The 16,305-nt window shown below is 42.6% G+C and overlaps 1 protein-coding gene across 4 annotated transcripts in view; it reads left to right on the top strand.

The window, feature by feature from the left end:
- Positions 1-16,070, top strand: part of LOC144594451 (protein shisa-6-like) — a 517,988-nt gene extending 501,918 nt beyond the window's left edge. For all 4 annotated transcript variants that reach the window (XM_078400942.1, XM_078400938.1, XM_078400941.1 and 1 more), the window contains 2 exons: positions 5,697-5,822; positions 10,708-16,070. In XM_078400942.1, the coding sequence (XP_078257068.1) occupies positions 5,697-5,822; positions 10,708-11,294 (713 nt within the window). In that variant the 3' untranslated portion in view covers positions 11,295-16,070. The remainder of the gene's footprint in view (positions 1-5,696; positions 5,823-10,707) is intronic.
- Positions 16,071-16,305: the final 235 nt, after the last annotated feature.

The raw sequence follows: 16,305 nt of genomic DNA, 5'->3' as shown, positions 1-16,305 counted from the left end.
TAATCTCACAGAAATACAAGGGGACGGAGGATCTAGTGGGAGGGTGGAACTGAAGGGAATCCACATTAGTCAGGAAATGGAGTTAGGTAAACTGTTGGGACTGAAGACAGATAAATCCCCAGGGCCTGATGGTCTGCATCCCAGAGTACAAGGAGGTGGCCTGAGAAATTGTGGATGCATTGGTGGTCATTGTCCAATGTTCTCTCGACTCTGGATCAGTTCCTGTGGACTGGAAGGTAGCCAATGTTACTCCACTTTTTAAGAAAGGAGGGAGAGAGAAAACAGAGAATTATAGACCAGTTAGCCTTACAGTGGGGAAGATGCTTGAGTCGATTGTTAAAGATGTTATAGCAGCGCATTTGGAAAGCAGTGACAGGATCGGTCAAAGTCAGCATGGATTTATGAAGAGGAAATCATGCTTGACTAATCTTCTGGATTTTTTGTGGATGTAACAAGTAGAATGGATAAGGGAGAGCCAGTGGATGTGGTGTATCTGGACTTACAAAAAGCCTTTGACAAGGTCCAACTCAAGAGATCAGTGTGCAAAATTACAGCACATGGTATTGGGGGCTAGGGTATTGACATGGATAGAGAACTGGTTGGCAGACAGGAAGCAAAGAGTAGGAATTAACTGGTCTTTTTCGGAATGGCAGGCAGTGACTAGTGGGGTGCTGCAAGGCTTGGTGCTGGGACCCCAGTTGTTTACAATATATATTGACGACTTAGACCAGGGAATTAAATGTAACATTTCCGAGTTTGCGGATGACACAAAGCTGGGTGGCAGTGTGAGCTGCAAGGGTGACTTGGATAGATTGGGTGAGTGGGCAGACACATGGCAGATGCAGTATAATGTGGATAAATGTGAGGTTATCCACTTTGATGGCAAGAACAGGAAGGCAGATTATTATTTGAATGGTGTCAGATTAGGAAAAGTGGAACGATATCTGGGCTTGTACATCAGCCACTGAAAGCAAGCGTGCAAGTACAGCAGACAGTGAAGAAAGCTAATGGCATGTTGGCATTCATTACGAGAGGATTTGAGTTTAGGAGTATGGAGGTCCTACTGCAGTTGTACAGGGCCCTGGTGAGACCACACCTGGAGTATTGTGTGCAATTTTGGTTTTCTAATTTGAGGAAGGACATTATTGCTATTGAGGGAGTATAGGTTCACCAGGATAATTCCTGGGATGGCGGGACTGACATATGATGAAAGAATGGTTCAACTGGGCTTATATTCACTGGAATTTAGAAGGATGAGAGGGGATCTTATAGAAACATATAGAATTCTTAAAGGATTGGACAGGCTAGATGCAGGAAAAATGTTCCCGATGTTGGGGCAGCCCAGAACCAGGGGTCACAGTTTAAGAATAAGGGGTAGTCCATTTAGGACTGAGATGAGGAAAAACTTCTTCACCCAGAGATTTGTGAAGCTATGGAATTCTCTGCCACAGAAGGCAGTGGAGGCCAATTCACTGAATGTTTTCAAGAGAGAGTTAGATTTAGCTCTTAGGGCTAATGGAATCAAGGTTTATGGGGAAAAAGCAGGACCGGGGTACTGATTTTAGATGATCAGCCATGATCATATTGAAGGGCTGAATGGCCTACTCCTGCACCTATTTTTCTATGTTTCTATGTTTCTATGTTTCTAGTTTAGTTTAGTTTATTTTAATTTAGTTTAGTTTAGTTTAGTTTCGATACAGTGTGGAAACAGATCCTTCAGCCCACCTATTCCGCACCAACCAGTGATCCCCGTACACTAGCAGTATCCTGCACACTAGGGACAATTTACAATTAACCAATTAACCTGCAAACATATATGTCTTTGGAATGTGTGAGGAAATCAAAGAAAACCCACGACGGGTCACAGGGAAAGCATACAAACTCCGTACAGACTGCATCCATGGTCAGGATCGAACCCGGGTCTCTGGCACTGCAAGACAGCAACTCTACCGCCACGCCACCATGTCTACAGAAGAAATCCTAATCCTGGTTGTCTGCCCAGGGCAGCATGTTCTTATGACAGATTTGTTTGCTTTGCTCACCTAGTTGAGTTATGGGTGTAGTATCCTAATCTCCATGGTCACCAGAGAGCCATGTTGTCTCTACTGTACATCGGATCTATTTGTCATTGTCTGGCTGTTTTCCTTTTGAACCAAAACAAATGCTCTTATCTATAACTTCAGCCAGGGACATTTTGAAGTGCTGTCCATTGGACAGATGCACAATGGTACGATGCCAACTATCTGATGACAGTCTGCATCAGATACAAATATTCTGATATTTAGTAAGTGGCTGTGATGTCTCGATGCAGACATTTCTCACCGATGCACATGTGCTTTGCCATTCATACTGCAACGAGAAAAACATGATAGTCCTTATCACATTACAGTCATTGCGTTATACATGTAGAGTTTTTGGAGGTAGACATAAAAAGCTGGAGTAACTCATCGGGACAGGCAGAATCTCTGGAGAGAAGCAATGGGTGACGTTTCGGGTCAGACTGATGTCAGGGGAGTGGGCAGGACAGAGATAAAATGTAGTCGGAGGCAGTAAGTCTGGTTGGAGAACTGGGAAGGGCGAGGGGATGGAGAGAGAGGGAAAGCAGGGACTGTCTAAAGTTAGAGAAGTCAATGTTCATACCGCTGGCATGTAAACTACCCAAGTGAAATATAAGGTGCTGTTCCTCCAATTTGTGCTGGGCCTCACTCTGACAGTGGAGCAGGCCCAGTACAGACAGGTCAGTGTGGCTTTTTGGAGGTTGCCTTAGTATATATTAATATATTAATATATAATTGTTAATTATTAGCTCATTCATCCTTATGAAACAATGCAAAGTAATATTGAATTTTACCTTGATAGTTTCTGTTTGTCTATCTGCAGAATAGTTACCAATGCCAGTACTGCAATTAAATATCTCAATGTTTAATTAATTCTAAATATAAATAATTTACCGACCTGAATCATAGTTATGATTTGGTTTTCAACTTGTGCTTAATTTCCTGGAGAGGTCTGGGCTGTATTCCCTGAAGCAGAAGAGGTTAAGAGAGGACATGACTGAGATATGTAAAACTGTGAGTGATACAGACAGGATAGACTGCAAGAGAGATTCCCTGCATGAGAAGTAGATAAAACCAGAGGCCACAGATTCAGGGTGTGGGATAAGCACTTAGAAGGGTGGGACTGAGGGGTCCTTTTCACCCAGAGAGTGATGGATAAGTAGCTGGAATACTGAAGGCAATGCCCACCTTTGTTACTCAATGGTTGCAGTTAGTGTAACATAGTGGAAGCTGTGTAGCTGGAAGATTCTCACCAACCCCTCCAGAATCTACCATTCACTGACCCACCAGAGACGATTCACAATGGCCAATTAGCCTGCCAACCCGCGTGCATTTATGACGTGGGAAGGATCTGGAGAACCCAGAGGAAACCCATGCAGTCACTGTGCATTTGCGGCACGGTGGCGCAGCGGTAGAGTTGCTGCCTTACAGCGAATGCAGCGCGGACAACTGGGTTCGATCCCGAGTACGGGTGCTGCCTGTACGGAGTTTGCACCTTTTCCCCGTGACCTGCGTGGGTTTACTCCGAGATCTTCGGTTTCCTCCCACACTCCAAAGACGTACAGGTTTGTATATTAATTGGCTTAGTAAATGTAAAAATTGCCCCTAGTGGGTGTTAATGTGCGGGAACCGCTGGTCGGCGCAGACCCGGTGGGCCGAAAGGCCTGTTTCCGCGCTGTAACTCTAAATTAAACTAAACAGTAGCTGGGAGAACATGCAATCTCCATGCTGCCACATTATGCCATAGTCGATTGCTGCTTGGCAGGTTTGGTTAGAAGTATTTTGTGAGGCCATCAAGAATTAAGCCTTTTGGAACATACTATGTTCTTTCATCCTGCAACAATCCTGTAGAAGGGCGACATCAATTTGCAGTATTTCACCCTGAAGTGGACATCTATCTGAGTTTGTGATGGACTGATATTTGTCATTGTCAGATTCAGAAGGTACCTCCTAACTTTGTTATACAATGGTTGCAGTTAGTAGTATTATAATGACATTTTAAACTAATTAAATAAACGCAAGAGTTAAGATGGAGTTCGTGTCACAGATTATTTTAACCCATCTCCCTTTCGATTTACAAATAAAAATCATAACGTGGTTTAAAAATGTCCAGTGCACAAAGTGAATGAAAGGTTAAAAGGATGGTGAAGGGATCAAACTGCATGTAGATCATGTAGAGCAGAGGCAAATGATGGCAGGCAAGTCAAGCTGAGGATCGGGGCTCATGATTAAGGAAGAATGCCAACTGAGTGGAAGGAGTGTTGGTCACAGGGTGAGGATGGATTGTTCGCTGCTCCTGGGGTAATTGGTTGTCAATAGGGATGGTGTCAGTGGTTGGTGTGCAATGGTAGATATGAAGGTTGTGTCATGTTGGGTCTTTGGATAAATGGAAGACCAAGAAGGAAAACAGTGGACTTCATGCCATGTGCAGTATGCTCATTATTTAGAGATACAGCACGGAAACAGACCCTTTGGCTCACCAAGCCCACGCCGACCAGCGACCCCCGGACATTAACACCATCCTACACACACTAGGGACAATTTACACATACACCAAACCAATTAACCTACATACCTGTACGTCTTTGGAGTGTGGGAGGACACCGAAGATCTCGGAGAAAACCCACACGATCACGGGGAGAACGTACAAACTCCGTACAGTCAGCGCCCGTAGTTGGGATCGAACCCGGGTCTCCAGTGCTGCAAATGCTGTAAGGCAGCAACTCTACCGCTGCGCCACCATTATCTACCGCCCTTCCATTATCTCCCATTAGATTCTAGTTTCATTAAAATCTAATTATGATAGTACATGGAATATGAACAGTGGTTTTCTGGTCCAGAGGAGAGAAAAATTAACCACAATTTCAACTCATAGCTCTTATGAAACGCCACTCTTCAGGATAGGTGGAAATGTGAGTTTGATTAGCTCTGATTAACCATCTTAGTAAAAGAAAATAACTGCAGATGCTGGTACAAATCGAAGGTATTTATTCACAAAATGCTGGAGTAACTCAGCAGGTCAGGCAGCATCTCCCCTGAGATGCTGCCTGACCTGCTGAGTTACGCCAGCATTTTGTGAATAAAAACCATCTTAGTAAGGTCACTTGATCAAGATGACTGCCATGATCATCTGTGTTCATATGTACAATGCCTACCAACAATGGAGCAGAGGAGAGAAAATTGATTTAAATTCTGAACAAGGGTCCTTGACATAGCTTGACTGTTCCCTCCTCAGATGAGCTGCTGAGTTTTAGTTTAGTTCTGTTAGAGATACAGCCTGAGAACAGGCCCTTCAGCCCACCAAGCACATGCTGAACATCGATCAGTTCCATGTCCTACACACTGGGGACAGTTTACAGGAGCCAATTAATCTGCAAAGCTGTACGTCGTTGGAATGCAGGAGGAACTTGGAGCACCTGGAGAAAGCCCACGCGGTCACAGGACAACGTACAAACTCCACACAGACAGCACCCGTAGTCAGGATCCAACCCGGGTCTCTGGTGCAGCAAGGCAGCGACTCTACCGCTGCGCCACTGTGCTGCGCACTGCCCTTCTTCCAGTACTTTGTATTTTGGTATTAATCTAAATACTGTTGGTCTCTCACTTTACACACATCTTTTTTTAAATCTCTCTCCACAGAAAAGCCTCGGATGAATAGCATTCTTACATCTGCAACCGAGCCATACGACCTGTCTTTCTCAAGGTCCTACCAGAGCCTGTCACACCTTCCACCATCTTACGAGACTGCGGTCAAATCTGACATAAGCAAGTATTCTTCACTAAAACGATTAAGTAGGTGTTCCATGATCTGCCATTTGCATTCTTTTGCACCATACCTAGGATCTTGGATCTGGTAATTTGTTTTATTTTTAATTGCGACAAATCTCTTCGTTTTGTTTTGTTCTTTCCATGTCCCATACCTGTCACCACCCAAACATGAGTAGCAACTGTTCAACTTCATGGTGACCCATTTTCCATAGATGGCTACAGTCTTATTTCCATTATAAAGTCCTCAAGGCAGTGTAACTGAGCAGGATAGAATGATGCTAAATTTGGTTAAATGGAATTGAAATGCAGCTGCAGATGCTGGTAGCCAGAAATAAAAACAGGGTTATGCTGGAAACACTCAACAGGTCAAGCAGCATCAGTGAAAAGAGAAACAGAATGAAAATTTCAGGCTGAAGACCCTTTGTCTAATTCTTCATTCTCACAAAGAGTTTTCCATCTGATATGTTAACTCAGTTTCATTTTCCACAGACACTGCCTGATCTGAAGAGTGCCTCCAGTATTTTCTGTTTTTATTGTAAATGTGGTCTTACTTCATGTTGAGATACCTTTCACGCAGCACTATTGATAGAGCACAAAACGCTGGAGTAACTCGGGACAGGCAGCATCTCTGGACAATAGACAATAGACAATAGACAATAGGTGCAGGAGTAGGCCATTCAGCCCTTCGAGCCAGCACCGCCATTCAATGCGATCATGGCTGATCACTCTCAATCAGTACCCCGTTCCTGCCTTCTCCCCATACCCCCTCACTCCGCTATCCTTAAGAGCTCTATCCAGCTCTCTCTTGAAAGCATCCAACGAACTGGCCTCCACTGCCTTCTGAGGCAGAGAATTCCACACCTTCACCACCCTCTGACTGAAAAAGTTCTTCCTCATCTCCGTTCTAAATGGCCTACCCCTTATTCTTAAACTGTGGCCCCTTGTTCTGGACTCCCCCAACATTGGGAACATGTTATCTGCCTCTAATGTGTCCAATCCCCTAATTATCTTATATGTTTCAATAAGATCCCCCCTCATCCTTCTAAATTCCAGTGTACACAAGCCCAATCGCTCCAGCCTTTCAACATACGACAGTCCCGCCATTCCGGGAATTAACCTAGTGAACCTACGCTGCACGCCCTCCATAGCAAGAATATCCTTCCTCAAATTTGGAGACCAAAACTGCACATAGTACTCCAGGTGAGGTCTCACCAGGGCCCGGTACAACTGTAGAAGGACCTCTTTGCTCCTATACTCAACTCCTCTTGTTACGAAGGCCAACATTCCATTGGCTTTCTTCACTGCCTGCTGTACCTGCATGCTTCCTTTCATTGACTGATGCACTAGGACACCCAGATCTCGTTGAACTCCCCCTCCTCCTAACTTGACACCATTCAGATAATAATCTGCCTTTCTATTCTTACTTCCAAAGTGAATAACCTCACACTTATCTACATTAAACTGCATCTGCCATGTATCCGCCCACTCACACAACCTGTCCAAGTCACCCTGCAGCCTTATTGCATCTTCCTCACAATTCACACTACCCCCCAACTTAGTATCATCTGCAAATTTGCTAATGGTACTTTTAATCCCTTCGTCTAAGTCATTAATGTATATCGTAAATAGCTGGGGTCCCAGCACCGAACCTTGCGGTACCCCACTGGTCACTGCCTGCCATTCCGAAAGGGACCCATTTATCCCCACTCTTTGCTTTCTGTCTGTCAACCAATTTTCTATCCATGTCAGTACCCTACCCCCAATACCATGTGCCCTAATTTTGCCCACTAATCTCCTATGTGGGACCTTGTCGAAGGCTTTCTGAAAGTCGAGGTATACCACATCCACTGACTCTCCCTTGTCAATTTTCCTAGTTACATCCTCAAAAAATTCCAGTAGATTTGTCAAGCATGATTTCCCCTTCGTAAATCCATGCTGACTCAGAATGATCCCGTTACTGCTATCCAAATGCTCAGCAATTTCGTCTTTTATAATTGACTCCAGCATCTTCCCCACCACTGATGTCAGACTAACTGGTCTATAATTACCCGTTTTCTCTCTCCCTCCTTTCTTAAAAAGTGGGATAACATTTGCTATCCTCCAATCCACAGGAACTGATCCTGAATCTATAGAACATTGAAAAATGATCTCCAATGCTTCCACTATTTCTAGAGCCACCTCCTTACGTACTCTGGGATGCAGACCATCAGGCCCTGGGGATTTATCAGCCTTCAGTCCCATCAGTCTACCCAAAACCATTTCCTGCCTAATGTGGATTTCCTTCAGTTCCTCCATCACCCTAGGTTCTCCGGCCCCTAGAACATTTGGGAGATTGTGTGTATCTTCCTCAGTGAAGACAGATCCAAAGTAACGGTTTAACTCGTCTGCCATTTCTTTGTTCCCCATAATAAATTCCCCAGCTTCTGTCTTCAAGGGACCCACATTTGCCTTGACAATTTTTTTCCTCTTCACGTACCTAAAAAAACTTTTGCTATCCTCCTTTATATTATTGGCTAGTTTACCCTCGTACCTCATCTTTTCTCCCCGTATTGCCTTTTTAGTTAACTTCAAGGGACCCACATTTGCCTTGACAATTTTTGTCATCACCCATTCCTTCTCTGCAGAGATGCTGCCTGTCCCCGCTGAGTTACTCGAGCGTTTTGTGTCTATCTTCAGTTCTTTCTGCATCTGCAGTTCCTTCCCACACTATTGATTGAGCTCTGATTTTGTCACCCATGTTGCAAGGTTAAGGTGGCATGGCCGCTCAGAGCATACCACTGAAAGGCCCGTCTTTAATAGTGCACAATGTTATTTCCGGAAGCAGAAGCTGCCTGCTGTTGTTCAGTGTGCGGATAAGTTAATGTTCCCATCGCCTTAAAGGGATCAGGGACTCGGTTCCTTGATTTCTGGCCATTGAGGTAGAACCAGTGAGGAAACATCTCTCTGACTATGATGTATAATGGAGTCCATTCTACAATGTGAATGAAGCCCTGCATGGATTGAGGTATTTTAGGATTTTACAAAACCAACTTTCCTTAACGTGGTTCTATCTGGTAAAATATATTTACTCATGCTCATTACTGAATCTAATAAGTTTGAAATAAGGAGTCAAAATATATTAGCTAAAGTGTCTCCAAGAATTCAGCTGTAATAATATTAACAATAAACAGCATAAAACAAGAGGAATATAATATAATATAGAGAAGGAAATGTAAAATTATGAAAATGAAAAATGACATATAACCAAAGATAATTGTCATAGAGAACTGTAGAAAAAAACAGAAGGCGCTAAAGTGAATAATTAGAAGGCAAACAAGTTAAAGACTTCAAATGTTTAGGTTAATAAATATGGAAAGAACTAGAAAAAGTGTTGGAAATGCAGCAAAACCTTCAAAATGTGAAATTTTAGGGCACATAAAAAGGAAATCTTCAATATGTAGAAAGAAAACAAATCAAAGTAGATATCACTTTTTTAAGATAAGATTATCCCACATAATCCCGCAGTTGCCCATAAAATGAATGGACGATAAAAGAAAGATGTCTGCAGGTTCTAACAAATATAAGAAATTAGACCACGCTAACAAGCCAGGTATGGCGTAATCTGAGCTGCTAATAACATAGAAATAACTTCATTATTGCCGCTATTATGCAACCACAACTTTCTGAATTGTGGCTAAATTGTAAAGTTTTCAATTCTCTTATTGGTTTGAGCAGAATGGTCTGAAAGAAAGCAATGTTAGCATAGAAACATAAAAACATAGAAAATAGGTGCAGGAGACCATTCGGCCCTTTGAGCCAGCACCGACATTCAGTATGATCATGGCTGATCATCCTAAATCAGAACCCTGTTCCTGCTTTCTCCCCATATCCCTTGATTCCGTTAGCCCTAAGGGCTATATCCAATTCTCCCTTGAAACCATCCAGTGAATTGGCCCTCACTGCCTGCTGTGCCTGCAATCTGTCCATAAATGTGAATTAATTCAGATCTCTTGCTCAGAGGGGATGAGCAGTCACACGAGATACAAGACCAGCAAACCTTGCAGTACAAGTGTGACTTTACCCTGGAACATGACACCAAACATCTTGGGATTTATAATTGTGCTTTGCTGGCAAATAAATATGCCGATCACCTTTCATGCTGGACCATCAAGGGAGATGTACACTGCAGGAGGCCTGCAGTTATGCTGCTGATGCCTGACTGCATCGGCTATGTTTTTTCGTTTACTGTATATCTGTCCTCATTGGAAGCATTCCTGTCAGTATTTATCTGTTGGAAAGGCAGTTCATGCATCCCACTATCAAATGCACTCAAAGCTGCACATACCACTGCATGAATATCAATGGTAATCAAATCACAAATGACTGATGTATTACAGCAACAAGTCATGCATGTCACATGTGTTGCTTAATACAGTTTTAAATCTATCCAATTTAGACGTTCTGAACAAAATTGCAATTAAAGCTGCTTTCTTTACCACATCTAGAGCTGGGTTGGTAGTTCGTTTGAAAAAGTGGGTTTAAGGCAAGAACGTTTTTTCAGTGCTGTTGAAAATACTACAAACATGATATGGGATTTTATATGACACAGCAAAAGGTGATCTCTTCTTCTGAAGAAGGGTCTCGACCCGAAACGTCACACATTCCTTCTCTCCAGAGATGCTGCTTGTCCCGCTGAGTTACTCCAGCATTTTGTGTCTCTCTTCTTCTGACGATTGGCATCTAGTTTACATCCTTGGAATTTGACGGCCCCTTGTTTGAAATTTGGACCGCCCAGCTGAAAGTTGGATATGTAGCAGCCTTAATTGTAAATTAATACTATTCAGAAATGTCAAATAATTTTTGAGATTGCAATCTAAAATGTGCTTCTAACTCAACCCTACAGGTGAAAAGGAGATGGATGAGTACTACATGAAGAGAAGGCATCTTCCAGACTTGGCAGCAAGAGGAACTTTGGCTCTCCATGTTATCAAAATGAATCAGGAACACAGCAACCATAGAGAGAGGCCTAGACGGCCAATACGGGCCATGTCACAAGACAGGGTCCTGTCTCCAGATAGAGACCAGCCTCAAGAATGTGTCATGTCTTATGAGCGCATCCTATCTGATGAACAACTGTTGTCAGCTGACCGCCTCCAGTCCCAGGACCCTCTGCTCTCTCCGGACAAAGTCATGTCCCTCAAACGCACCGCATTCCACGAGAGGGCCATGTCCAGGGCTCTGTCTCAATCCCACACAGATGTCTTTGTATCCACGCCCATCTTAGATCGTTATAAGATGACAAAAATGCACTCACATCCCAGTGCCTCAAACTCTTCGTCCAATACCTTAAGTACAAATGAGACGAATCACACTGCTGCTAAGCGACATGCCTTTGCTTCTCGTCGACACAACACAGTGGAGCAGCTCCACTATATTCCAGGACATCACCGTAACTACCATACAGCCAGCAAAACAGAAGTAACTGTTTGATGGTTAAAAAGCCCATCGCTGATTCTACAACAACAAGAGTGTGGAGGGTTTGCCAGTAGGCCAAAGGACAATGGCACTGTCAGACTACACTAATTACTCGCACTCTCATTTCTGATATGTTATTTAGGCAAGCGTATTTGTTTATCTAAACAAAATGGCATACTATACAAGGCTTCAGTCTTTTCAGAGATACTTACCATCAATCCCTTGTTTTATTCAAGGTTTTCATTTTAGTTGGTACATTAGCACAACAGAGGGTGGCGAACCATCCCGGCCCACCTGACAGTTTCTATCAAAGGAAGCCATTTGGTATGGTAATCGATTGAATGAGCTCAGAGCAACAAAATCAAGGGTTGAATTTCTAGCCAACTCCTATTGCTACTTTTGGAAATTGAAATCATTTGTGTAGAAGAGACTGATTATTAATTTGGTAATTAGAATTTTTGAGTTTATTCAACTTAAAAGTGAAGGATACCATATCATCCCGAATAGTGTGTTTTAAAAAAAGTCCATCTTCTAAGCATGTACAGTGACATTTAATTAGACCAACACATAGGCGACCTTTTCATGACATAAAAATTAGGGGCAGAGCTGGCTTTTCTTCCATGCTTTATTTTTTGCCCCTTGGAATGGTTGCTTAGAATTCCAGGCCTAGGGTTGGTGAAATAGCTTCATTATAGAGAGAATACAAATTGCCACCATTGAGCATACCTCTCTGCCTCTTCCTACAAGTGGAACGAGTTATATGGTTTTTTTCTCTCTCAATGGTACGAGTTTTTATACGGAGTGGAAGAATTCCCAAGAAATCTGCAGCACTTACAAGATAATAAGTTTATTTCCATGAGCATGGGACTCTGTGAACGGATCTTTGAACCTGGGAGGAACTTCGTTTTTAAATCTCATGCATTATTCGCAAGTTTGCTTCTGACACATGAAATGCCACTCGGATAGGCGTTGAAGTCACTAATCATGCCAAAGAGATAGGCTTAGTGATGGTTTGAAGTGAACCTAACAAAGATTAATTATTTGTTTATGTTAATCACCTGGTGGTGGTACCCAAGAGATTTCAGGCATGCAGACAAGTTCGAGTTTTAGCAAACCATAGTTTGCCGAAGGTGGAGGAAACAGAATTTATCCATTTGTAATGTCATGAATGCCAAGTTGCATTGTTTTCTTGTATTCTGCCACTCCTCTGCCATGTGCAGGCAGAGGAGATTAGCTGATAACTTGGCATTGTGTGTGGCACGGACATTGTGGGCCAAAGGGCCTGTTCCATGTTCTATGTTCTATGTTTCCTATCCTGCTTCGCTTATATTTGTGCACTTTTTGTTCAGAGTATTTATTCTTCTGTGAAACATTGATTATTCATGTTTTAAATACTACCACTTGCCTTCATCGTTCCTCAGTTTTCTAACATGTTCTCCTCATCATTTCCTGCTCAGTTTTCTTCCCCTAGAGCACTAGTGAAGCTTCTAATGGTTCAGGTTGGACAGGCACCACACTCAAACTGTACATGCAGTGCAGTGGTGAGGACACTGGTCTGTACACAGGCACAATCTGATGGTGGAGTTCAGAATAATTAAAAACATATATAGAGTGCACAGGACTCTTGGGGTGGATCAGAAAATTGATATCCCCCACAGATTAGCATGTTAAGTATTCAGATCTACAGTTCACAAAATTGGTGGAGCCTCTGGATCTGTAAAACCAAGTATGTGTTGAAAATTGTGATTTGCAAGTTTGAAGCTATATATAAATATTGGACAAGTGCTGGCCTGCTGAGGCATGTATTGTATAGTGTTGAATGATTTTTAAGTCATTGAATGGCTTGTGGTGACCTTACATACAAGTGGACGAGATCGAATAGTGTAGCAGTGGTGTGATCTGTGTTATATATAGGTGGCCTGGAAATGTACTTGGGAATTTTTGTGCAATGTAGGCCAATAAGTAATAATTACCTAGTTAGCTATGGATTTTATCTTCATTAGCAAGTTCCTAAAAAGTGAATCCATCACTAGTAAGAAATATGATCAGATGATTATGTGAAACCAAATGTTATTGTAACTATCTGGGTACTTTCAGATCATCTTAGGCTCACACACATCTCTTGTCATAATTCCTTTGCATTGTGTATGAAGTTATAAAATATCGGCAACATTACGCACTATCCAGCAATATTAGTGAGATGCCACCTCATTGCAATGCAACCAAATAAGGGATATGAAAGAAAATTTGCATTTGTTTTAAAAGTAAAGGCGGAACAGCTTGCATTGTAGACGGAGAAGTGTGGTCACAGTCTCATAAATCTTGTGACAGACATTTGGCCACTCATTTGCCACGGTCCTGGTTCAAATCTTGGTTTTCACCACTATTTAGAATGACGTCTTTTGTGGAGTTAGACAGGTTAGAAAAGAAAGTTGCTGGCATATTTGATGAATGCATCTTGAAAGGCATGAGGCCCAATGAAGTCATTAAAGATGGTAATAGTCCTGATGCAAAGCCATGTTGACGACAGAGAAAATACATTCATTGTCCAGGCTAGCTGACTCAATGATTTTGTTTAGTCACCAGTAAAGTGGAGGGAGTGCAAAGAAAGGAAGAGTTATTTCTTTTACAAAAGGATTAATCCCCAGACATATTTTCCTCTTTTGTTGATGCTGCTCCATGGGCCAAGTGACTTTTCTTTTTAATACTTTAATTCTTGTGGGTGTAATTAGTCTTGAGGCTGACAGTGTGAGGAGCTAATTACTTATGGTATCAAGATATCGGTCAACTTCGATGTTCAAGTCGTTGCAGTGAAATGGAAGGCCAAGCGTAAAAGCAGCCTGAAAGAGAAGGCCAAAGGTGACAGTGCGATCGGTGTGCACATTGGTGCCCGTGTCATAGTGATTACGCCCTTCACAGATCATGTCAGTCACAAAGCAAGAAAGCAAGGGCAAACTATTAATCAGTTGCTAGCTCATCCAGAGTATCAGTAAGATAAAAATTGCAATGTACATAGCAAAAGCCAAAGTGGGGGAATATACAAAGTTGGAAGAAGATTTGTAGTTTTTAAAGGATCTAATACACTACTGTTATACTTTGTATATTATCTGTAAATAACACAGTGACACCAACTAAATAAAATTGATGCTTTCAAGCTAATGTACATTTTATTGATTAAAGCACAACAAAAGTTACAACTTACTATTTAGAAGATGGTGTTGTAGTCCATCGACGATGTTGAAGTGTCGCAAGTCTTAAGTGAAAGTGTTAAAGGGGCATTTAAGTTGTTCCAGAGTAAAGTATGGAATTTACAGAGAGAAGATTATAGACAGGTGCCGTTGAGAAATAGCATTCCAAACACCAATCTGTGATAAATTTAGCATGAGATGCAGACAGAGTAATCGTTTGATTAATCCCCAAATAATGGAGTCATCCAAACCCGCAGTTGATTTAAAAATTGAATAATTGTATTGTAATTAGTTGGGATCTCTAACCATTATAAATCGGATTCTCGGATAGCTTCTTGCCAGCAAAGGCTGCCAGAATCAGCAAAGGTGACTCCCTGTTGATGTGACCCTGCTTCTCCCAACACTAACAAATAAAGCAAACTGGCACCAGTTGGATGTCTCAGCCCATGAGTGGCTACTCTTGACAATCACAAAAGCTCCAAAGGTCTACGGTGAGAATAACACCCACCTTTCAATGCTTTTGGATGACAACCACCTTTTAAATGATTATTATCCATCCCGTCTTACGGAGATAATTGCAGCATCGATCGTGACTGTAATCAGGGTTTCTACTAGTTAGAAAATGTTGGACTTGGAATGCCTCCAATTTGTTCCAAAACTAAGCCAGCTTCACAACCCACCATTTATTATTTTTAGAGTTCTCTTCACTGAGACATTTACACCATAATGCTGGTTCTTTTTTTTCTTCTTCTTGTTCTTCCAGGACCCCTGTCTTATTTATTGCTTATTCTGTGGGCTGTGGGCTGTGGGCTGTGGGCTGTGGGCTGTGGGCTGTGGGCTGTGGGCTGTGGGCTGTGGGCTGTGCACCTGAGCTCTCCAGTTTCTGGTGGGACCACAATTGCCCTGAGTCATGCACTCATTCAGCTCCAGTGTATTGTTTCCTTCCCCGTTTCAGTTTGGTCTCATGCTTAATGCCATGGCCAAGATCTCCTGGTTACAACAAGGCTGGGATAAGAAGCTCCGAGGGCCAGATAGGTGACCTACATAAAGGACGGCAGATCTTTTTAAAGGGCGGATCAACTCATGGTAAATTCACTGTGGACTGATTCCACCGACGGAGCAGGAAAGAAGAGATGTGATTTCATTATTGAGAGAATATCGCACAGTGATCCAAGCATCAGTGATACCAAGCTGCAAGCTATGACTTGATTCAAAAGAAGCATTGTGGAATGAACTGCAGAGGGAGAGTGCAACATGCTGACACCACAATACTGCAGTCTTGCATGACTGATCAGAGATTAACTTGCTGAACATTGCAAACTGCAGTACAGTCCCGAGGAAGAGTGGGTAGGAAGAGGTACATGAGGCAGATAATTCATTATGATCTCACCACACATATCCAAGCAGTCAACAGTTCGCCATCTGAATGTTACCAACCAGCACATCGCGCACACACACAGGGATCATGAAAGGTAAAGCAAATTAACACCGGAACATCAACATATGCAGCATATCCTGCATTCGCATTGCAATGATCAGTCTCTAAACAGGAGTGGCAGTGAAAGCAAAGTGCCATGGGCTTTTTCACACGGACAGGTTTGTGTGTGACTGGGCTGGCCGCTGTGGTCGGCGTGGTAACTGGGAGGTGGGGGGGGGGGATTGGGGGTCAGGCAGTTGAGCTGTGCCTGATAGGGTACAACATCCTTCCTTGGGATGACCACCTACAGAAATCTGCCTGGGAACCAGGAATATGGAAATAAAGTAGTGGATGATCTCCTCATATAAGGAAAGGTAAGTCTGCAGGGAAAATACTGATCAGTCACTTTTTCAGAAGGTGT

This window comes from Rhinoraja longicauda, chromosome 6 (genome assembly GCF_053455715.1).
Source record: "Rhinoraja longicauda isolate Sanriku21f chromosome 6, sRhiLon1.1, whole genome shotgun sequence".
NCBI classification, from domain to species: domain Eukaryota; kingdom Metazoa; phylum Chordata; class Chondrichthyes; order Rajiformes; family Arhynchobatidae; genus Rhinoraja; species Rhinoraja longicauda.
The sequence above is the reverse complement of the archived record's forward strand: the minus strand, read 5'-3'. Positions and strand labels throughout refer to the sequence as shown.